General features: G+C 38.2%; 1 protein-coding gene across 6 annotated transcripts in view; it reads right to left on the reverse strand.

Annotated features, from left to right (window-relative positions):
• Window positions 1–16,653, reverse strand: part of bru1 (bruno 1) — a 90,488-nt gene that overhangs the window by 36,610 nt on the left and 37,225 nt on the right. For 4 of the 6 annotated variants that reach the window (XR_016196403.1, XM_089257398.1, XM_089257397.1 and 1 more), the window contains exons 2-4: window positions 13,410–13,918; window positions 6,116–6,198; window positions 2,398–2,446 (exon numbers count right to left, since the gene is read on the reverse strand). Coding sequence is in view for 5 of the 6 variants with exons in the window: in XM_089257398.1 (XP_089113524.1) it covers window positions 2,398–2,446; window positions 6,116–6,198; window positions 13,410–13,918 (641 nt within the window). In the remaining variant the exon portion in view is untranslated. Of the gene's footprint in view, window positions 1–2,397; window positions 2,447–6,115; window positions 6,199–13,409; window positions 13,919–14,091; window positions 14,479–16,653 lie in introns of those variants that run through there. The other 2 variants (XM_089257400.1, XM_089257401.1) reach the window with 2 other exon arrangements.

Below are 16,653 nucleotides of genomic sequence, written 5' to 3' on the forward strand. Positions count from 1 at the left end.
TCAAGCATTTTATTAAATTGCCACCTTCCGCTTGTTGTTACGTTGGCTCCAACAACTGTTGTCTGCAACTGTCTTTTATTTTCGATTTCTAGGCATAAACCAACACACAGTTACCCGTCCCTTCCTTGGCCCACCCAAAAAACAGAAAAGGAAAGCAAAGAGAGGAAATACCAGAGGAATATTTCTGCCATCTTTTTCTATTATATCGTTTCCGCTGTTTGGCATAAATTTCTGCGCGGCGGTGGCCAAAGTAAAACTTTTTTTTTGTTTGTTATTTTTTATGCTTATTGCAAGTTTTCCTTCACTTTTTTCCCATCATTTCCATCTATCTGTTATTTTTGAGGTTGAAGTGCCAAAGCACACGAATACCAAATACAAAATACTAAAAACAATAAAAAATCAACTTCAAGGCAAGCGGAAAAAATATAAATAAAACAACAAAAATCGTCTAGTTTTTGGCTTTGCGGCGATATTGAAATGCGATTGCGGCAGAGACTTAGTATATGCACAAATACATACACATATATACCAATATATAGCTATGTATAACTGTATATATATGTATATACATGTCTATAATGCGGCAATTGTTGGAGTTAGTCCAAAATGCATTTGCATTGCCATCGCTTTAGGCGCATTGCGGGCGTTTTGCCTTTTAAGCTTATCTAAAATTGAAATTCAAACACGACATAGCAATCAGAAAAAAAGCTTTTAGTTCGGCTAATTATATAGCCGCAGGAAGTCAAGCTTAAAGCGGATCAACTTAGCAATGCATTAGCAGGAAACTATTCATTAAATACACACTCGCTTCTTTAGGTATCATAATAACAATTCAAATTTAATCATATATTCATTCCATCTACATCATGAGAATTCATTTTGCCAATTGGCATTCGCTCTATAAATTATTCTAAATCTAATTAGTTAAACTTTTCGCGCTTATATTCATTAAAAATCTACACAAACTGGTATCAAAAGCAGCCAAATAATATAACGATATTTTGGGACGAAAGAATTAAGCATACGCCATGCTGAACAAGCGTAATTACACGCATAGCAGCAGAGTGAGGGAGAAAGAGAGAAGGGGAAAAGAGCAAAGCGGATGCAGCTGGCAGAAGCCGCATGTCAAAGTTTCTTTGCGCTTTTCATTTTCATTTTTTTCACTCTCTCGTTCAGCTGGCAGCAAACGCTACAACTTGTTAACAATACGCGCCGCTAGAGGTCGCCAATTAAAAAATTTGCCAGCGCCCATTGCATGCAACATGCTTCACTGTATGTGTGCGTGGGTGTGCGAGTGTGTGAGTGTGTCGAAAAGTCAACATTTTTGTGGTCACTTAAGCAGATTAATTTCATGGGTATAATTAAAAGAAGAAGCCGCTACAAGCGAGATGAATGGAGAGCGTACGAGAGAGAGGGAGAGAGGGAGGTATATATATATATATATATATAGAGAGAGAGAGAGAGAGAGAGAGCGCGCGGTTAAGCTGGCAACGAAAAAAAATTAACATATATTAAATTTTTGTGCACAAAACTTTTCTTTTTTTGCCATGTTAAACAATTTTGCAACGCGGCGCACATAATTGATGGTTTTTAATTAACTGCCAAGTGACCGACACGCAACTGACAGAAGGCCAAAAAAAAAAAAAGAGTGAAAAGACTAAAGTGGCATTAAAAAAAAAAATCCGCTGAAATGTTTAAACTGTGGCCCGTCCATCGAGCCAGACACATGAGTGGGGAGTGGGGAGTGGGATCAGGATGCTCGTGGCATGCCACGCCATGCCCCCATACATTGACTGCTGCAAACAAAAGCTGTCAAATACAGCTGCAGTTGCAGTTGCAGCCGCTTTTAGGCCGAGTCAAACATTTGACATACAGTTTTGGAGCAACTGCAGACGCACAATTCGAAGAATTACATATACATATGAAGCATATTTAAATATTAATCCAACCCTCTGACAGCTGAAACTGATGAAGTTCGCATTGAAATGCCTGTTTCAAAGTTCAAAGTTGCCGTCAAAGTTAAAATGCGTTGACAGGCGCACACAAGCTGAGCGTCTAATAATAACGAAAACACTTGACGTCAATTAAAAGTCATGAGCATTGTCTGTTAACTAATTTAGCTCGTAATGTCAACATTTTTCATTGACTATTATAACATTTATACATTTAACTTTCAGTCAAAGTGCTTGTTAAATATCAAGAGAGAATTATTCGAATTTTTTCGGCTTGACATTTAACTTCCAGTCAAAGTGATTGCTAATTATAATCGAATATCGATTTCCCTGCCAGGAAACCCAATACACATAAAAATCTTTTCGTTGACATGCAGTCAAAGTGCTTGTTAAATATACACGGCCTTATAGTATTTTACTTTGATAAAATATATCTTGAACTTACCATTGCGATTTTCACTATCGGCGGGCTTCATCTGTATGGGATGATACATCTGTAAATAAAGAGAGAACGAGTAAGAATATAAGTATGTACAAAAACTTCAAAGAAATTACAAACAATTTTTATTTTTAGCATATTTAAATTACTTATTCTTCATTTCTAAGCTCCCCTAAGCTCACATATTACTTATTTCGACTTCATTTATATTTGATTTTTTCTTTTGTGCCATCCTTTTGGGGCTTTTGCCTTTTACGCTTTGGCGAGCTGCTAACAAAATTCCAAGGATTTGGCCAACCTAATTTGCCGTGTTAATCACATTTGATATATTGTGGCGCTATATAAACGACGCAGTCTGCGATTAATTTGGCCGGCTCTTTGGCGCAGTGCAACCAGCCAAAATTGGACAACTTAGTCCCAACAGACGCGCGCTCTACACAAACACACACACAAACACACACACATACATATAGATGTATATATGTTTGTGTGCGTGTAAGTAAAGTCCATTTAGTTGGCGCTGCAGCAGCGTATGCCCCTCGCTTCACTTTTTTTCCCCCTCTCTCTCTCTTTTTTTTTGCTTTTGATAGGCGCTTAAGCTGCATAATGAATGAATGCAGTAAAGAGCCGACAAGCTGCTTCTAACTGGCCGCCAAATCCTCGACTAAAGCCAAACACATTTATTCAGCGGTCGCCGAGAAGCAGCAGCAACAGCAACAACAACTTTTACTCTTTTTCGCACTCTCTCTCTCACTCCTCTGTGTATCTCAGTTGTTGCCGTGAAAATCCTAAAATATGCGTTCGCATTTCCCTATTTTACGCCAAGTTGCAGCAACGTTTTAAATGTAATTTTTCGCACAGCGTCTTCTAATTAAAACAAGCTTAAAGCGCCCGCAAAACGTGCCGCAGCACGAGGTCAGGGGTCAAGCAGTATGGTCGAGGGAGCCCAAACGAGGCCGCATGCCCGAGCACTTCCGTCGCCAAGTCTGCGCGGCTAATGGCCCGTGATTTATTGGCAACGACAACAGTTCACGTTTATAAGGCGTGCGGCGCGTCCTTGTACGCAACACCCTTTCTCGCATTTCTCTCTACCTATCTCTCTCTCTCTCTCTGCTCTTTCACTCGGTTGCCTAAGCCTCCTAGGCGCTCATAAATAATACACGCAACGCGACTTCTTACAAATTGCAGTCCAAGTCAACCTGTTCCCAGCCATGCTGCTCCGGCTCCTGCTTTGGCTTGCCCCTTTTACCATTTTTTATGTCCCTGCCACGCCCCCTTTTATTTTTACCAATTCCTTTATTTTCACTCAGGAAGTACCAATTACCAGGTCAAGTCAAACCCTCTAAAAACTCCTTTGGGCATTAGACCTCAGACACAGTGCAATTTTGGCTAATTAGTTCGAGTATAAATTGTGGTTGCTATATTTATCTTGATATTCAACACTAGTAACACTTGCCGAAGTCAATTCAAGCTTATACGTATAATGCATAGTATTCATAAATTAGCTAAAGAGAATACAAAATTTGATATCATATCTAAGCTTAACTATCAGTTCTCGGGAGTATTTTTATCCTACACTAGCAGTGTTGGAAAATCTGTTGGTTATTCCATTGACTGTCAATGTTGTATAACTCCATTATTCAGCAAATATGCTCTATCTATCTATACACGTAGTAGAAGTATAAGGTAAAATTTAAATCTTGCCTACTGTGTAGTGTTGTAAAGCACAATATACATAGCTAAATGCTGTGCTTTATACTGAATATTTTCTTTGTCTATCCTAATAAACATTCTAGCTTTAAACTAAACTAATTAAAATAAACTTGCTGCTAAATTTACTTATTATATAGTTAGACAGACTAAAGAAACCAATGCAGTGTTGTTAAATGTTAAAAATATCCATAATACCTATATGTGTTTTATTCCACATGCGAAATACTTTTTAAAAGCGTCGTAAGAAATGTTCGAATCTAGTTTTAACGTCTGTCAATTTGGTAAATTTCCATGGAAAAATTGTCAATTGCTGCACATGCAGAAATGTTCACAAACCAAATCGAAGCCTCTGCCAATTTCTGTGCAGTTGTTTAGCTTCCTGCAACCCGTATAATTCTCTAACCTTTCCGTACTTTTAGGATTTCAGCTGTGCCTTTCAATAACAATTTTGTAAAATAAATATCGTCGCGCAGCTGCACAATTTCTTGTGCTTCTCATCGGTTTCTTTTTTTTTGGCAGCGCCAACGACATGCACAAGTTATGTCAGATTTTGAGCGCCCGACACAAAGCATTGTTATGTGTAGCTTTGCATAACCTAGCTCAACATACGTACCCCATTTTTCTTCTTATCCAGCCCCTTTGCCCCTTGGAGCTCCTACATGACATACCAAATAATAATATTCATGCTGATTTGATGGCGCAATAGAAAATGCGAGAAAAAAACGCAGCAACTCGAAATGTTGTACGTTTTTCGCTGACGTTGTCTATTCTAGCCCTCTATGCACTCTACCACTACCCCTAACCGCACCCTTACCCTATCTCTATTGTTGCTTTAGCTTGCAGCTCCCAAGCGCAAATTGACATTTTTGTGCCTGTGGCTTTGGTTTCTTTCCTTAGCATAAACTTTCGACGCGTGCTAACAATTTTTTCCCCTTTTTCTTCATTTTTGCTATTATCTTTTTTTTTCGCAATTTTTTGTTGCATACTTTTAAGCAGCCAGGAGGACACAGGGCTAAACTTGGAAATTACTTGCATTTTATATTGATTGAAAGAGGAGCTGAAAGGGGGCTGGAAACTTAGATAGTATTGCAAAAGAAAAAAACTGCATTGCAAAATCGCAAAACAAGTGCAATGATTTGGCTATGCCCTGTAAATGAGAAAAGGGGTGTATGCATAGTATGGGCTCGTTTGATATTTTATAGAGTTACTATTTATGTATTCAACTATTCGTTTAAAGATATTAATACGAAGACTTTATTGGATCATAGAATAAATCTAAGGAAAGGCGTCGTCTACTTCACTGACTAATTCCTGATTATTGCACAGTTCAAAGTTTTAAATAGGTGAGGAACTAAAATAAATGGCAAATATATGTTTCATTTTATTTTAAAAAATTATAAATAAGTTCTTATGTGTCTAAGCGAAGCTACTTAATTCTCTTAGCTCAACACATCTCCCAAACTGCCCCTCTTCTTTCAACTTTATTTGCCAAAAATATTCTAGAGTTAAATTAACAGGGTATTACGTCAGTTCTACCTTTCCATTAACAGCTATTTTTTCTTTCTATTTTTGCTTCGAATTTTTTGTGCCGCGTCATGACTGTGCTTCAGTCTGAGCGCCAGTCAATCTGTCAGTCACGCAGTCTGTTAGCCATAATGAAGGCAATGCGATGCTGAAATTCCAGCCAGTTTTATTTCACAGTTGTTTTTGTTGTTGTGTTGCTGTCGCTGTCGCTGTTGTTGCTGATGTTGCTTTGTTGCATGAATGCGTTTATGATAAGTTGATGTGGCAGCCGATTTTTCGTGTTGCAGCGTCAGCACGAAAAAAAAAAAAAATGAATAAAAATGTTTTCCAATTAAACCTAAAATGCCGTCTAAAATATAAAAATAGCTCTCGACTCCCTTTTGCCCTGCTTCTACTCTTCTTCTGGCTTCAACTAATCGCTAGCAATAAATGTTGCAAAATGTAAAAAATATGCTAAAAATAAAGCTGGGAAACACATTCAACTTACCCCACTCAGCGTTTTCACATTGTGCAGTGCGTCCTGAGCTTTCAGTGCGGCGCGACGCGTATAAAATGTCACAAAGCAGCAGCCTGCAAGAGAAAGAAAGAGAAAGACGGAACGAGAGTGAGTGAGCGAAATATTGGGATTAGCATAAGGGTTAAATTGGAGTTTATTTTCAACGACGTCAGAAAAAGGTGGCGAAGAAATTATGAAAATTATTATTATTAGCAGGCAGGCAAAATAGCAGCAAGCGAGCAGGAAGCAGCTGTAGAAGGAAGGTCGGTGAGAGGTGCGGGGGGCAGTTGGCACAAATGTGGCAACATGGCAACACTAAATTAAACATTATGACCAAAGCCCCTCGACCGTTCGTACGCCTTTCCCCGCTCGCCGAGCAACAAATCTGTCGCGGTGGAAGCGTTGGGTTAGGGTTGTGTGTGTGTGTGTGTGCGTGGGTATTAGTGGGTGGGGTCTGGGGCAAGTGGTTTAGGTGTTGAAGTTTATGTGGGGTTCGTTCCGGATTGCAAGCATATTTGAGCAGCCATGCGATACCTACTAAGCCAAGCCACAATTTGTAGCGCTAACAAACGCAACAATTAAAATATTTTTGGGCTTACGAAAAAAAATGTATATTTTTTTTATTGGCCCTAAAAATTAATGAATTATTAAATTTATGCTAATACACACATAATTTTAATAGAAATTAATTTTTCATTTGTAATTTAATTTAAAAAGCATTTTTTAATAAATTTGCTTTTATTAAGGGTACTTCAAAATTTTAATATTTTAATATATTTTGATTTTTAATTTTAAAAGCATACTTAAATAAATTTAGTTTATTAATGTCTTAAAATACAAATATACAAACTACGTTTTTATATATTTATTAAGGATTTTTTTTTTAAAGCAGGCGACAAATTTTAATCAATATTTATTTATTTTTTATTTAAAGACCCCGTGTTTCCATTGCCTTTTTATATGTCACATTCACTATTCATCTATAATCGAACCACTTTTGTTTTCCTCAATTTTCTTTCTTTTTTTGCGATTCCCACTAAAATCTGTGGCCCAGACTATAGAAAAGTAAAATAAAACCCTAAGCGTCAGTTGAATTTCATTTCCGGCTCGCGCTTTCGCACACATACACATATTCCATTTAACGTGGCTTGTTTTGCAGACCCGCCCCTAGTAGCCAGGCCTCCAGCCAGCCCCTTTGTAATGGAGTCCATTTGATATTCTGGCCGTTGGATTCTGGGATTTTGGCCAAGCCGCCAAACTGTGAGTGGAAAACTTAATATGGCAATAGTTGCATAATGCAATTACCGGCCATATCGACTCGACGTTCGGCTTTACCCAAGCGTAATGCGTTGCGGTGGACATGGCTCGCGCAGCCCCAACTCTCTCCCTCTCTTTCTCTCTCGATTTGCATGTGGGTGGGTATTTGTCGCAGCATACATTCATGCACACACACATAGACACCTGCACCAACACTTGGGTAATTCAATCTGTCGCAGTTTTTATGCCGTCGCCGTCGTCGTCCTCGTTGTCGCCACACACGGCCGTTTTTCAGAATTTTTCACATATTCGCAAATATTTTCATTTCTCGTTTTGCGTTTTTTATATCCGGTGTAGGTTTAGAGAATGAGAAACAGAGGAAGGCAGAGCAAATGCCGACGCCAACGGCGCCGCAGCGGATGTGTGAGAATTATGTGTTTTTCTTTTTTTTTTTCTGAAACTGCACTGAAAGTTTAAAGCTTTTAAAGTGTGTGTAATGCAAATGCGAATTTCGTATTACTGCGATCTATTAAGCTGATGTATGGAAGCTTTTAAGAGCGAAAGCTTACAAGATGCTCAAAAGCTCTGTCTGTTATGCATTAGTGATCAGCTTTGAACTTTTTATAACATTTCAGACATGATTACATATGAATGTCAGCGCAGCTCAACAGCTATAGCAAAAGAATGTCGCTAAAGCTTAAAAAAAGCTCTTTTAATTAATTTATATTCCGGCTCTCTATGATTTAGTTAAGTATTTGTTAATTAAAACTCATAAATTTGTTTATTAAACGTCAATACTATTAATAGAAGCTAGCCATTATGAAAGCTTTTTACTAGTCTTAGTCTTACTATAGACTATAAATACTAATTTTACTCTGTACATAACAAATTTAGTTAGATTCATTTCCTATCATTTCATTCAAGTCCACTACACCTAAACTTAAAAGCTCACTTGATGATTAAATTGCAGGAAAAGCAACAAAACTAATTAAAACTAAACTAACTCAAATAAACGCTTGGTATTTCTTTTGCTTTTTAATCTTCTAAGTTTTCTGCGCTAAATCAAACAAATATCGCATTTCACTTAGCTCCAAACGAAATGAAATCAAAGGCAACAGAAAAGTGGAGAGGTAAGAGAGACAGACAGAGACAGAGAGAGAGAGAGAGAGAGAGAGACGAAGAAATGTAACTTGTGCAATCGCAGATTAAATATCACTTAAAATTAAACTAGCGTTAAATGTAACAAATGAAAGAAAATCGAAACGATTTCCAAATGCAATAAAATATTGTGCAAGCGAAACCAAAGACGAAAACCAATCGCGCGATAACGAAGAAGCAGAGAATAAGAGGAAGACGACCGTCAGGCTAGGCAAGTCAGCTAAAGCTGAGCAGAGAAGAGAAGCGAAATCTCTCAATTCCCATTATGTGCATGTCAACTGCAGTTAGCATCAAAGCGCCAAAACAAGACGCAAGCAGTGCGAGGGAGAGCACACGACGAAGAAGCAGAAGAAGAGGCAGAGAGCAGTTGAGCTTTCGCTTGCTTGAGGGAACAATGCGATAAAGTAACAACAAAACCGGCGGCAGAAGCTGAAAACGACATCCAGTCACGTTTTTGGACAAAAACTTAATCCAGGGCCGTGTGTTAAGGGGGCGGGGGGAGGGGCGTGCGTGCGTGTGTGTGTGTGTGAGAAAGTGGGTTGGATTGGATTTTAAGATGTGAAATCGAGAGCCGTCGCTGCCGCTTGGCCCAGACACACAACGTGCCAAAGTCCAGAAAGGGGGAATATATACATAAAGGATGTGCCGGTCGCACACACGTAGACACCGAGAGACAGAGACAGAGCGAGACAGAGACTGGGACATGGACAGAGCCAACAGGAAACGAATTAATCGAAGTTAAATAAATCAATGTCATTAAACTTTGCTGCAGAGATTTACTAGCTGAGTTGGCATGCTCACTAAACTGAGAGAGAAGGCAACACACCCAACCAACTGCACAATACACAACAACAACAACAACAACAACAGCAGCAAAAGGAGTAAAAGCTGCAGCCAACTGCAATTGCAATCGAATTTAGTTTATGGCTCTCCTCTCTATGCTCTATGGTCTCTCTCTCTCTCTCTCTTGCCCTCGCCTTTCTCTCACTTCTTCTTCTTCTTCATACAGATAAAGCTCGACGTAGCGAAAGTGACAAACGTTTAGCAATAGTTCAGTGGGCGCCAAAAGTCATGACCAAAAACCACAAAAAGGCTGCAAGGATAAGTAACAGTGTATGGTCTAGAGTGAGTAGTCGACTAGCAAATACCCTGTATAGGCATAAGAAAAATATTTTAAGAAATATGGAAACCAATTTTTTTTCTAAACTTTTCATTTTTATTGACTTTTTATATTTATAACCAACTTTGCTGACTTTTGCTTTCTGTTCCATCACTGCCTAAATTTTTAAAATTCACAGGGTATCTAAACACAAAACGGTTCCTTGAAATTGAAATGCTCTTTGAAAATTAAGTGAAATTTTATGCATTTTTCACGCTCCGCAAGCCGCTAAATAAAAATGTCAAGCACACAAAGTAGGCGAGCATTAGGGGAGAGAGAGAGAGAAAGAGAGAGAATTGAGAGGAAGACAGACACAGCAAGTCGGATGAAGTCGGCAGATAAGTGCGTTTCTTTTTCTATTTTAGGTGACAGCGGACAGCTGGCCAAGCACAGTTAGACGCAAAGCTTTACACTGGCAGCCCCGTGAGTGTGAGTGAGAAGGCGAGCTTTACAAAATGAAGTTCTCAAGCGCAGTAGGCGGAATCAAAAAAGAAAAAAAAAAATATCAAATGGCCAAGAAGAGCATATTTTCTCACTGCGGCTGAATTATATTATTTCCTGCTTTTTTGTGTGATTTGGTCAGCGTTATGGTCATAAATCAAACTTATAGAAAAAGATATTCAAGGACTGAATGTAGAGAGAGATAATAAAATCACTTTAAAGTGAATGCGAAGTAGTCTTAAAAAAAATTGTAGAATAGTTGGTGTTACATAAAATTATATTTAAATTATTTATAATCATATTAAATATATATCTATCAATTAAATTACATCAATTAATTACAGTAATTTCCTTTGGGCTTTCTAATTGAGTTATATTCCCCAAAAAATTAAAGTTTAATTTATTTCCAATGTGCATAGTTTGTCATTCATTGACTAATTTATGGCTGACCCTTTTTCAGAATGCCTCTCGACCCACTCGAGAAACTTCACCTAAAAACCCACAAATTTTAAACAACTTGTGAAGGTAGGCCCAAAGTAGAAAGAGAGAGAGAGAGAGAAAAGGCCCATCAAATTAAACGCTTTGGCCAAACAAAGCTGTAAAAGCGCTTTACACCTGAACAAACAGAGAGGAGCGAGCACATAGCAGTTAGTCTATCCCTCACTCCCTCTCTCTCTCTCTTGCTCTCACACTCTTCCAATAGCTGCGTTTACCGCAAGCGCTAATAAATTATGAGTGGAGAGCTTAAACCTTTGCACAAACCCACCCTTCGCGCTCGCGTTAGCTCTCTCTCTGTCTCTCTAACGCACAGCGAGTGGAGAGGAACCACAGCATAACCGCAATAACAACACCCGCAAACAACATAGAAAATCCACTCGAAAAAGTAACTGGCCGCTAACGAAATTTAGTGTGAAAGAAAAACAAGTTTTTAGCCAAAAGGCATTAGCCCAGAAATAATAAAAGCCGAGTCCAAACTTTTGCCCAAACGAAAAGGAAATTTCCTTTTTTTTTTCCCCAGTTTGTTGTTGCTTTTTTTCTTCTTTAGCGGGTGAGGTTATTTACGACTTTCTGGTTCAGAGGTCATCGTCGCGCTTAAAAGTGTCATTTCCCATTTTTGGTAGCTGCAGCATGGCCAAGTCCTCTGCGCTCTGGCTTTTTGGCCAAGCGCTTCGCCATCAAAATGCAACAGCAAAATCCAAATTTGAAGCCATTGGCAGCAGTGCAGGACTGAGAATGGATGGAGGGGGCGGGGGTCGGCGGATGGGATAGGGGAACTCCACTGCCAACTTTTTGTCGCAGCACAAAGGACCAAGGTACGAAACTAAAACTGGCCAAAACTAGGTTACAAGTCAGGCTAAATGGAAATGTTGTAGCAGGAAGTTGAAGCCAAAATAAAACTGCACATGAAAAAAAAAAGGAAACGACTAAACAACGAAACATTCTGCAAGTGGCAAAGAAAGTACAAAAAACTTTGTCCCCTTGGCTTACAAATATACCCTACTATAAACGAGTAGAAGGTACATATATTATGATCTGACTTGAGTTATGAAGGTCATCATATTAAATTGGTAGAAGGTCTATCAGTCATGATATGATTGCTTGAAACGTTTTTTTTTTAACATAAAACCTTCAAATCTAATAATTTTATTTCACTTTTACTTATTCTTCTTTTGAGCATATTTGATGGGAAGTTTTTTAGCACTTAAACCTGAATTCTATATACTTCTCCGTTTTAAATATTTTGAATTTTAAATATCAATATATATATATACATATTTTTTTTTTTTTAAATAAATAAATAAATATTAATTTAAAATTTTATTTTTTAAAAAACTTTTTACGTGAGAATATACCAATTTCAATTCGAATCTACAGAGTATTTCCTCGCCGTTATATCGTTTCTCTTGCTCTTTTCTTTTGGGTCATCGTATGCCCCTCTCTCTATTTTTGTTTGCTAGCATTTGACAGTTGCCTGGCATAAATAATAACTTTCAAATGCAATTTGTGTCGATTTGTGTTTGTGGCATGGCGCGCTGCTTTTAAGCTCAAGTGATAAACAGCAGGACACACACACTCACACACAGATATACACACATATGTAGGCAGGCACTTAGCCGAAAGCTTCTACTTCCATTCACACTCTCAATTCCAGTCGCTCTCGCGCTGTCTCATTGTCATAAATCATCAACACAACGCGCCACTTAAGTGCGTCCTAAAACTGTTTGCGCTTTTACTTTGTCACACATACACACACACCCACAGCTCCATACACATATACAGACAAGCACGACAAACATAACAGCCACGCCCATCGATGACAAGCTGACCATGCACACGCCCACATTTCCAAGCAGCGGACGCCTGTCAAATGCAGCCCTAACAAAATGATATAGAGAGCTGGCATGTAAGAGAAAGAGGGAGCAAGAGAGAGAAGGCAGAATAAGATATGATACAAAAGCAAACAAAAAGTACAATAGGCGGTGCCTAAATAAACAAATGTATAAATATATATTTATATATAAATAGAAAAAGAAATGAACATAAAAATATGACTTGACAAAAGGCCATCACAATTGAAAGTGCCGCTGTGAATGAGAAGAAGCCGCACTGTGGTGCATCAATAGAAATGTGTTTGGCTGCCGTTGAGAGGCTTTTAAATTGCCTGCAAATGACAAAAGCAACAATAGAGAGCAAAGTGAGCAATCGGCCAATCATCAAGAGAGTCGAAATCAACCTCTTCAATTTAAGAGCTGCTTTAATACAAAAAGAAACTCGAGATCACATACTGAGTTCTCTTTTTTTTTTCTTCATATCTTCCTTCGTTGACTATTCAAAGTTTCCGTCTCAAATGGCAGCTCCCAGGCAAATGGCGAACAAAAAGCAATTTGCTGATGAAATGAAATGGCAAGCGCTTGACATGCAATTAAAATACACGCACACACACACACACACACTCAAAGCACACAATATGCAAAAGCAATGTAGATTGAGAGAATATCTGATATTTCTGTGTGTGTTTATGTGCATTGAATGGCTAATTTTATCTTATTTACTTTAAGCAGTTATTCGTGCAGAGAAAGAGCGAGAGAGAGCGTGTGTGGGAGTGTGAGCTAGCTTCAGCATTTACCGTTGAGTGTAGGGTATTTAGTATTTGAAAGGACATTATGCAATTGTCATGCATTTTGTAACATATTAAATAGATGGTACGAATAATTTTTGATATTGTAAGGAATTAAATAATATAATATTTTTTTTCTCTTTCGCACTTACCTTTGCTTATGCCTGTGGCCTTGTCACGCAGCACATTTATCGAGTGCACTGGGCCATATTCCTCAAACATTTCGCGTAACTGCGCCTCGTCCATCGATTTGGGCACCTGGCCCACAAACATCTTAATGTTATCCGGGTCGGGCTCCTTTTCGCCGTAGGTGACAACGGCTGTGTCTGGATCCAGGCGATAGCATGAATCGTCATCCATGCTAACAACAACATTGCGATTAGCGCTGCACGAATTGTTGTTGTTGTTCATCAAGCTGCTTGACATGATGTTGTTGTTGTTGCTGCTGCTGTTGTTGTTGTTGGTATTGTTGGTGTTATTGCCGTTACCAAAGGGGGTGCCTGCTAGCGAGTTATTGCTGGCCACCAAGTTGGCGTTGTTATTGCTGTTGCTGCTGTTGTTGTTGTTATTGAGCAGCGACGAATTGTTATTGTTGCTATGTATAGGACTATTCGGTAGACTATTGGTGGCGCTGCTACTCTTATCGCTCATACCAAATGCACTGTAAAAGACAAAGAGAGGGAGAGAGAGAGAATGAGAATATGTTGAAAATGAGTAAAATTACAGTTATAACAGTTTTCTGTATATGCGCAGCGCATAAGAAGGAATTATTTTACAGTTCATTAGATATTTTAAGAAAGTTCATTTTAATTATATTTTTATCTTCATACTCACTCCAAATACAGCTCGTTGTTTTTCTCAGAGAAATCAAAAATCATGCAACGATTGCCCAAAAACGAAGTGCGATTGCTAAACATTGTTTTTCCTTTTTTTTTTGTAACTTTTTTTATCCAACACTTTCGAATCGATTTACAACAAAGAGAATCGTGCACTAGAGGCAAACAAACGCACACGGACAATTGTCAATTGTAAAAAATAAACTTGGTAATTGTAATATTTGGAAAATCAAATTGGTTATTAAAATATTTCCATGTAAACACTGCAAACACTGCGACTACAAAATGCACTAATTAAAATTTGGGCACAAAATTTATCACGCACAGCGTCTTCCCACTTCCTTTATTGACAATCGTCGAAGAGCAAATGAACGATCCAAATTTTTGTGAACTGCGAGGAACCACAGTGTAAAGCGGTGAAACAGGCCATAAAGGACTAATGGAGTAAGAGTGTAATAGAAAAGGAATCGCAACATAGCGTGAGTAGTCGAAAGAAGAACTAGAAGGAGAGAGCGAGAGCAGATCTGAGGCCAATATGCAATGCACGAAGAGAGCGCGAGCAAGACATTCATGCGGTGCTCGGATATAATGTATTGGGGTACTGGCAGGAGAGAGAGCCAGCCGAGCTTAAACATATGTATGTATATATGTATGCAGGTCAAAGAGTAAAGAAGACACAAAAAAAGAAGAGAGCGCGAGCCTAGCTTTGGCATAGACTGCGAGCAGAGCTTTTAAGCTCTAATTGTCTACATCAACACAGAGCGCCCACCGTGAGCAGAGCAGCAGGTATAGCGATCTTAGCGTGTGGGAGGAGTTGGGCTATATTTAACATCGCCTGTTGCTGCGCGCTTCCTCTCTATCTCTCATGACTGGTGCGCCTGATGAGAGGCAACAGAAACAAAAACGAGACGAAGCCCTACATATACATAACTGTAGTTGCTTATATTTTGGCTGCTATTCGCCGTAGAATTTAAGTGAAATTAAGTGTATTCTTAATTTTACGTTCAATGTTCAACTTTCAATTCAAGCACGCAAATAACTTCAAAGCTTTCCTAACTACGTTGCAAAAATAAACAGCCTTGCACACGCCCAGTTATCAATTTAACTGCGCAGGTGCCCACCAGCCTTTAATCTAGCTGCTTTGCCTTAATTGACCCATTTGTCGCTGTCTATTTACGAATGGCCGTTGAGCAAATGCCGTTTGTGGTTTGCTCGAGCTGAAAGTTCACTCAACTCCAACTGTTTTTAAATTTCCACAAAGGTCTCTGCTTAAGCGCATTAGCAGCTTAAGAGATGACACCTGAACCGGAATGGCCATAATCAAAGTTAAATAAACCATAACTATCATAAAATATCATGTTATACTTGTAATTAAACAAAACAAAAGGCGAACCCCATATACACACATATTTTGATATCCATATTCATCTAACGCTATAATTACTCCAACTGTTGTTTGCTCACTCTCTCTCTCTCTCTCTCTCTCTCTCTCTCTCTCTCTCTCACACACACTCTCGCATTGCAAGTGCAATTTTCTGCTCATTTCATTTTGACTTCTAACTTCCTTACAAGTTTCACTTTTGTGTAGCAAATTCTTTGTCTTTATTGTTGTTGCTCCTGCACCCCTCGACTTGTGCTGGATTTCTTTGTTGCATTTCGTAATTTGAACTTTTTTGTTGTTTTTGCTTTCGCATTTTATGCACAATGAGACAAACTTGGCGAAACTTCCTCTCTCTCTCCCTCTCTCAAGCTCAAACTGTCTCATTTAACCCGCTCTTAGCTTTTGCACTTTCCTTTGTGCTGTATTTAGTTACGGTTTGGTATTGTTCTCTCTCTATTTAAATGTGCCGTAGAGGGAATGGTAGCAACATTAAGAGCGTACGCCCATTTGACACAATTATTGCATTTCCTTTGACATGTTTCGCCCCAATAAAACATTAAATTGCAACAATTTTATTAAAAACTTTGCAGCAACTTTTGCTTCAACTGCAGCGAAAACAACAAAAACAACCAACTTGAGAGAGAAGCAAAAAATAAACTACACAAAGCTTGTTGTGCATTTCTATCAAAGTTCAAACTGCAATTCATCTTCATCATCATCAAGAAGTAGAAAATGAAGAACAAGAGCAACAAGCAACAAAATTGAGATCAACAACAGCTAAAACTGTGTGTGTGCACATACAGAAAGTTTTTAGTTCGACTATCGTTTTATAACAAGACTATCGCATTTATTTCGATACGAGTTACAGTTTACAAGTTTAATACCCTGTAAACAAATTTCATTCAAAAGGTAGATCGCTTTCAGCAAACATGGGAATGATTTGTATAAGAGAACGAAAGTAAAATGAAAAATCAAAATTTTTGGTTCAGTTTAAAATTTTAAACAAAATTACATAGATAATATTTTTTAATTTAAATTTTAACAAATATATATGTATTTTATTGAAACTACAAAATTAAATGTATTTATTTACTTTATAGTAAATAATACAAATTTATTGCAAAGTCTCAACTACCCCAGCTGAAACTTTTCGCCTTTAAATTTCGATAACTTGTGCAT

Source organism: Drosophila navojoa, chromosome 3 (assembly GCF_054131105.1).
Source record: "Drosophila navojoa isolate 15081-1374.11 chromosome 3, UAZ_NAV_1.0, whole genome shotgun sequence".
In the NCBI taxonomy this organism is placed as follows: Eukaryota; Metazoa; Arthropoda; class Insecta; order Diptera; family Drosophilidae; genus Drosophila; species Drosophila navojoa.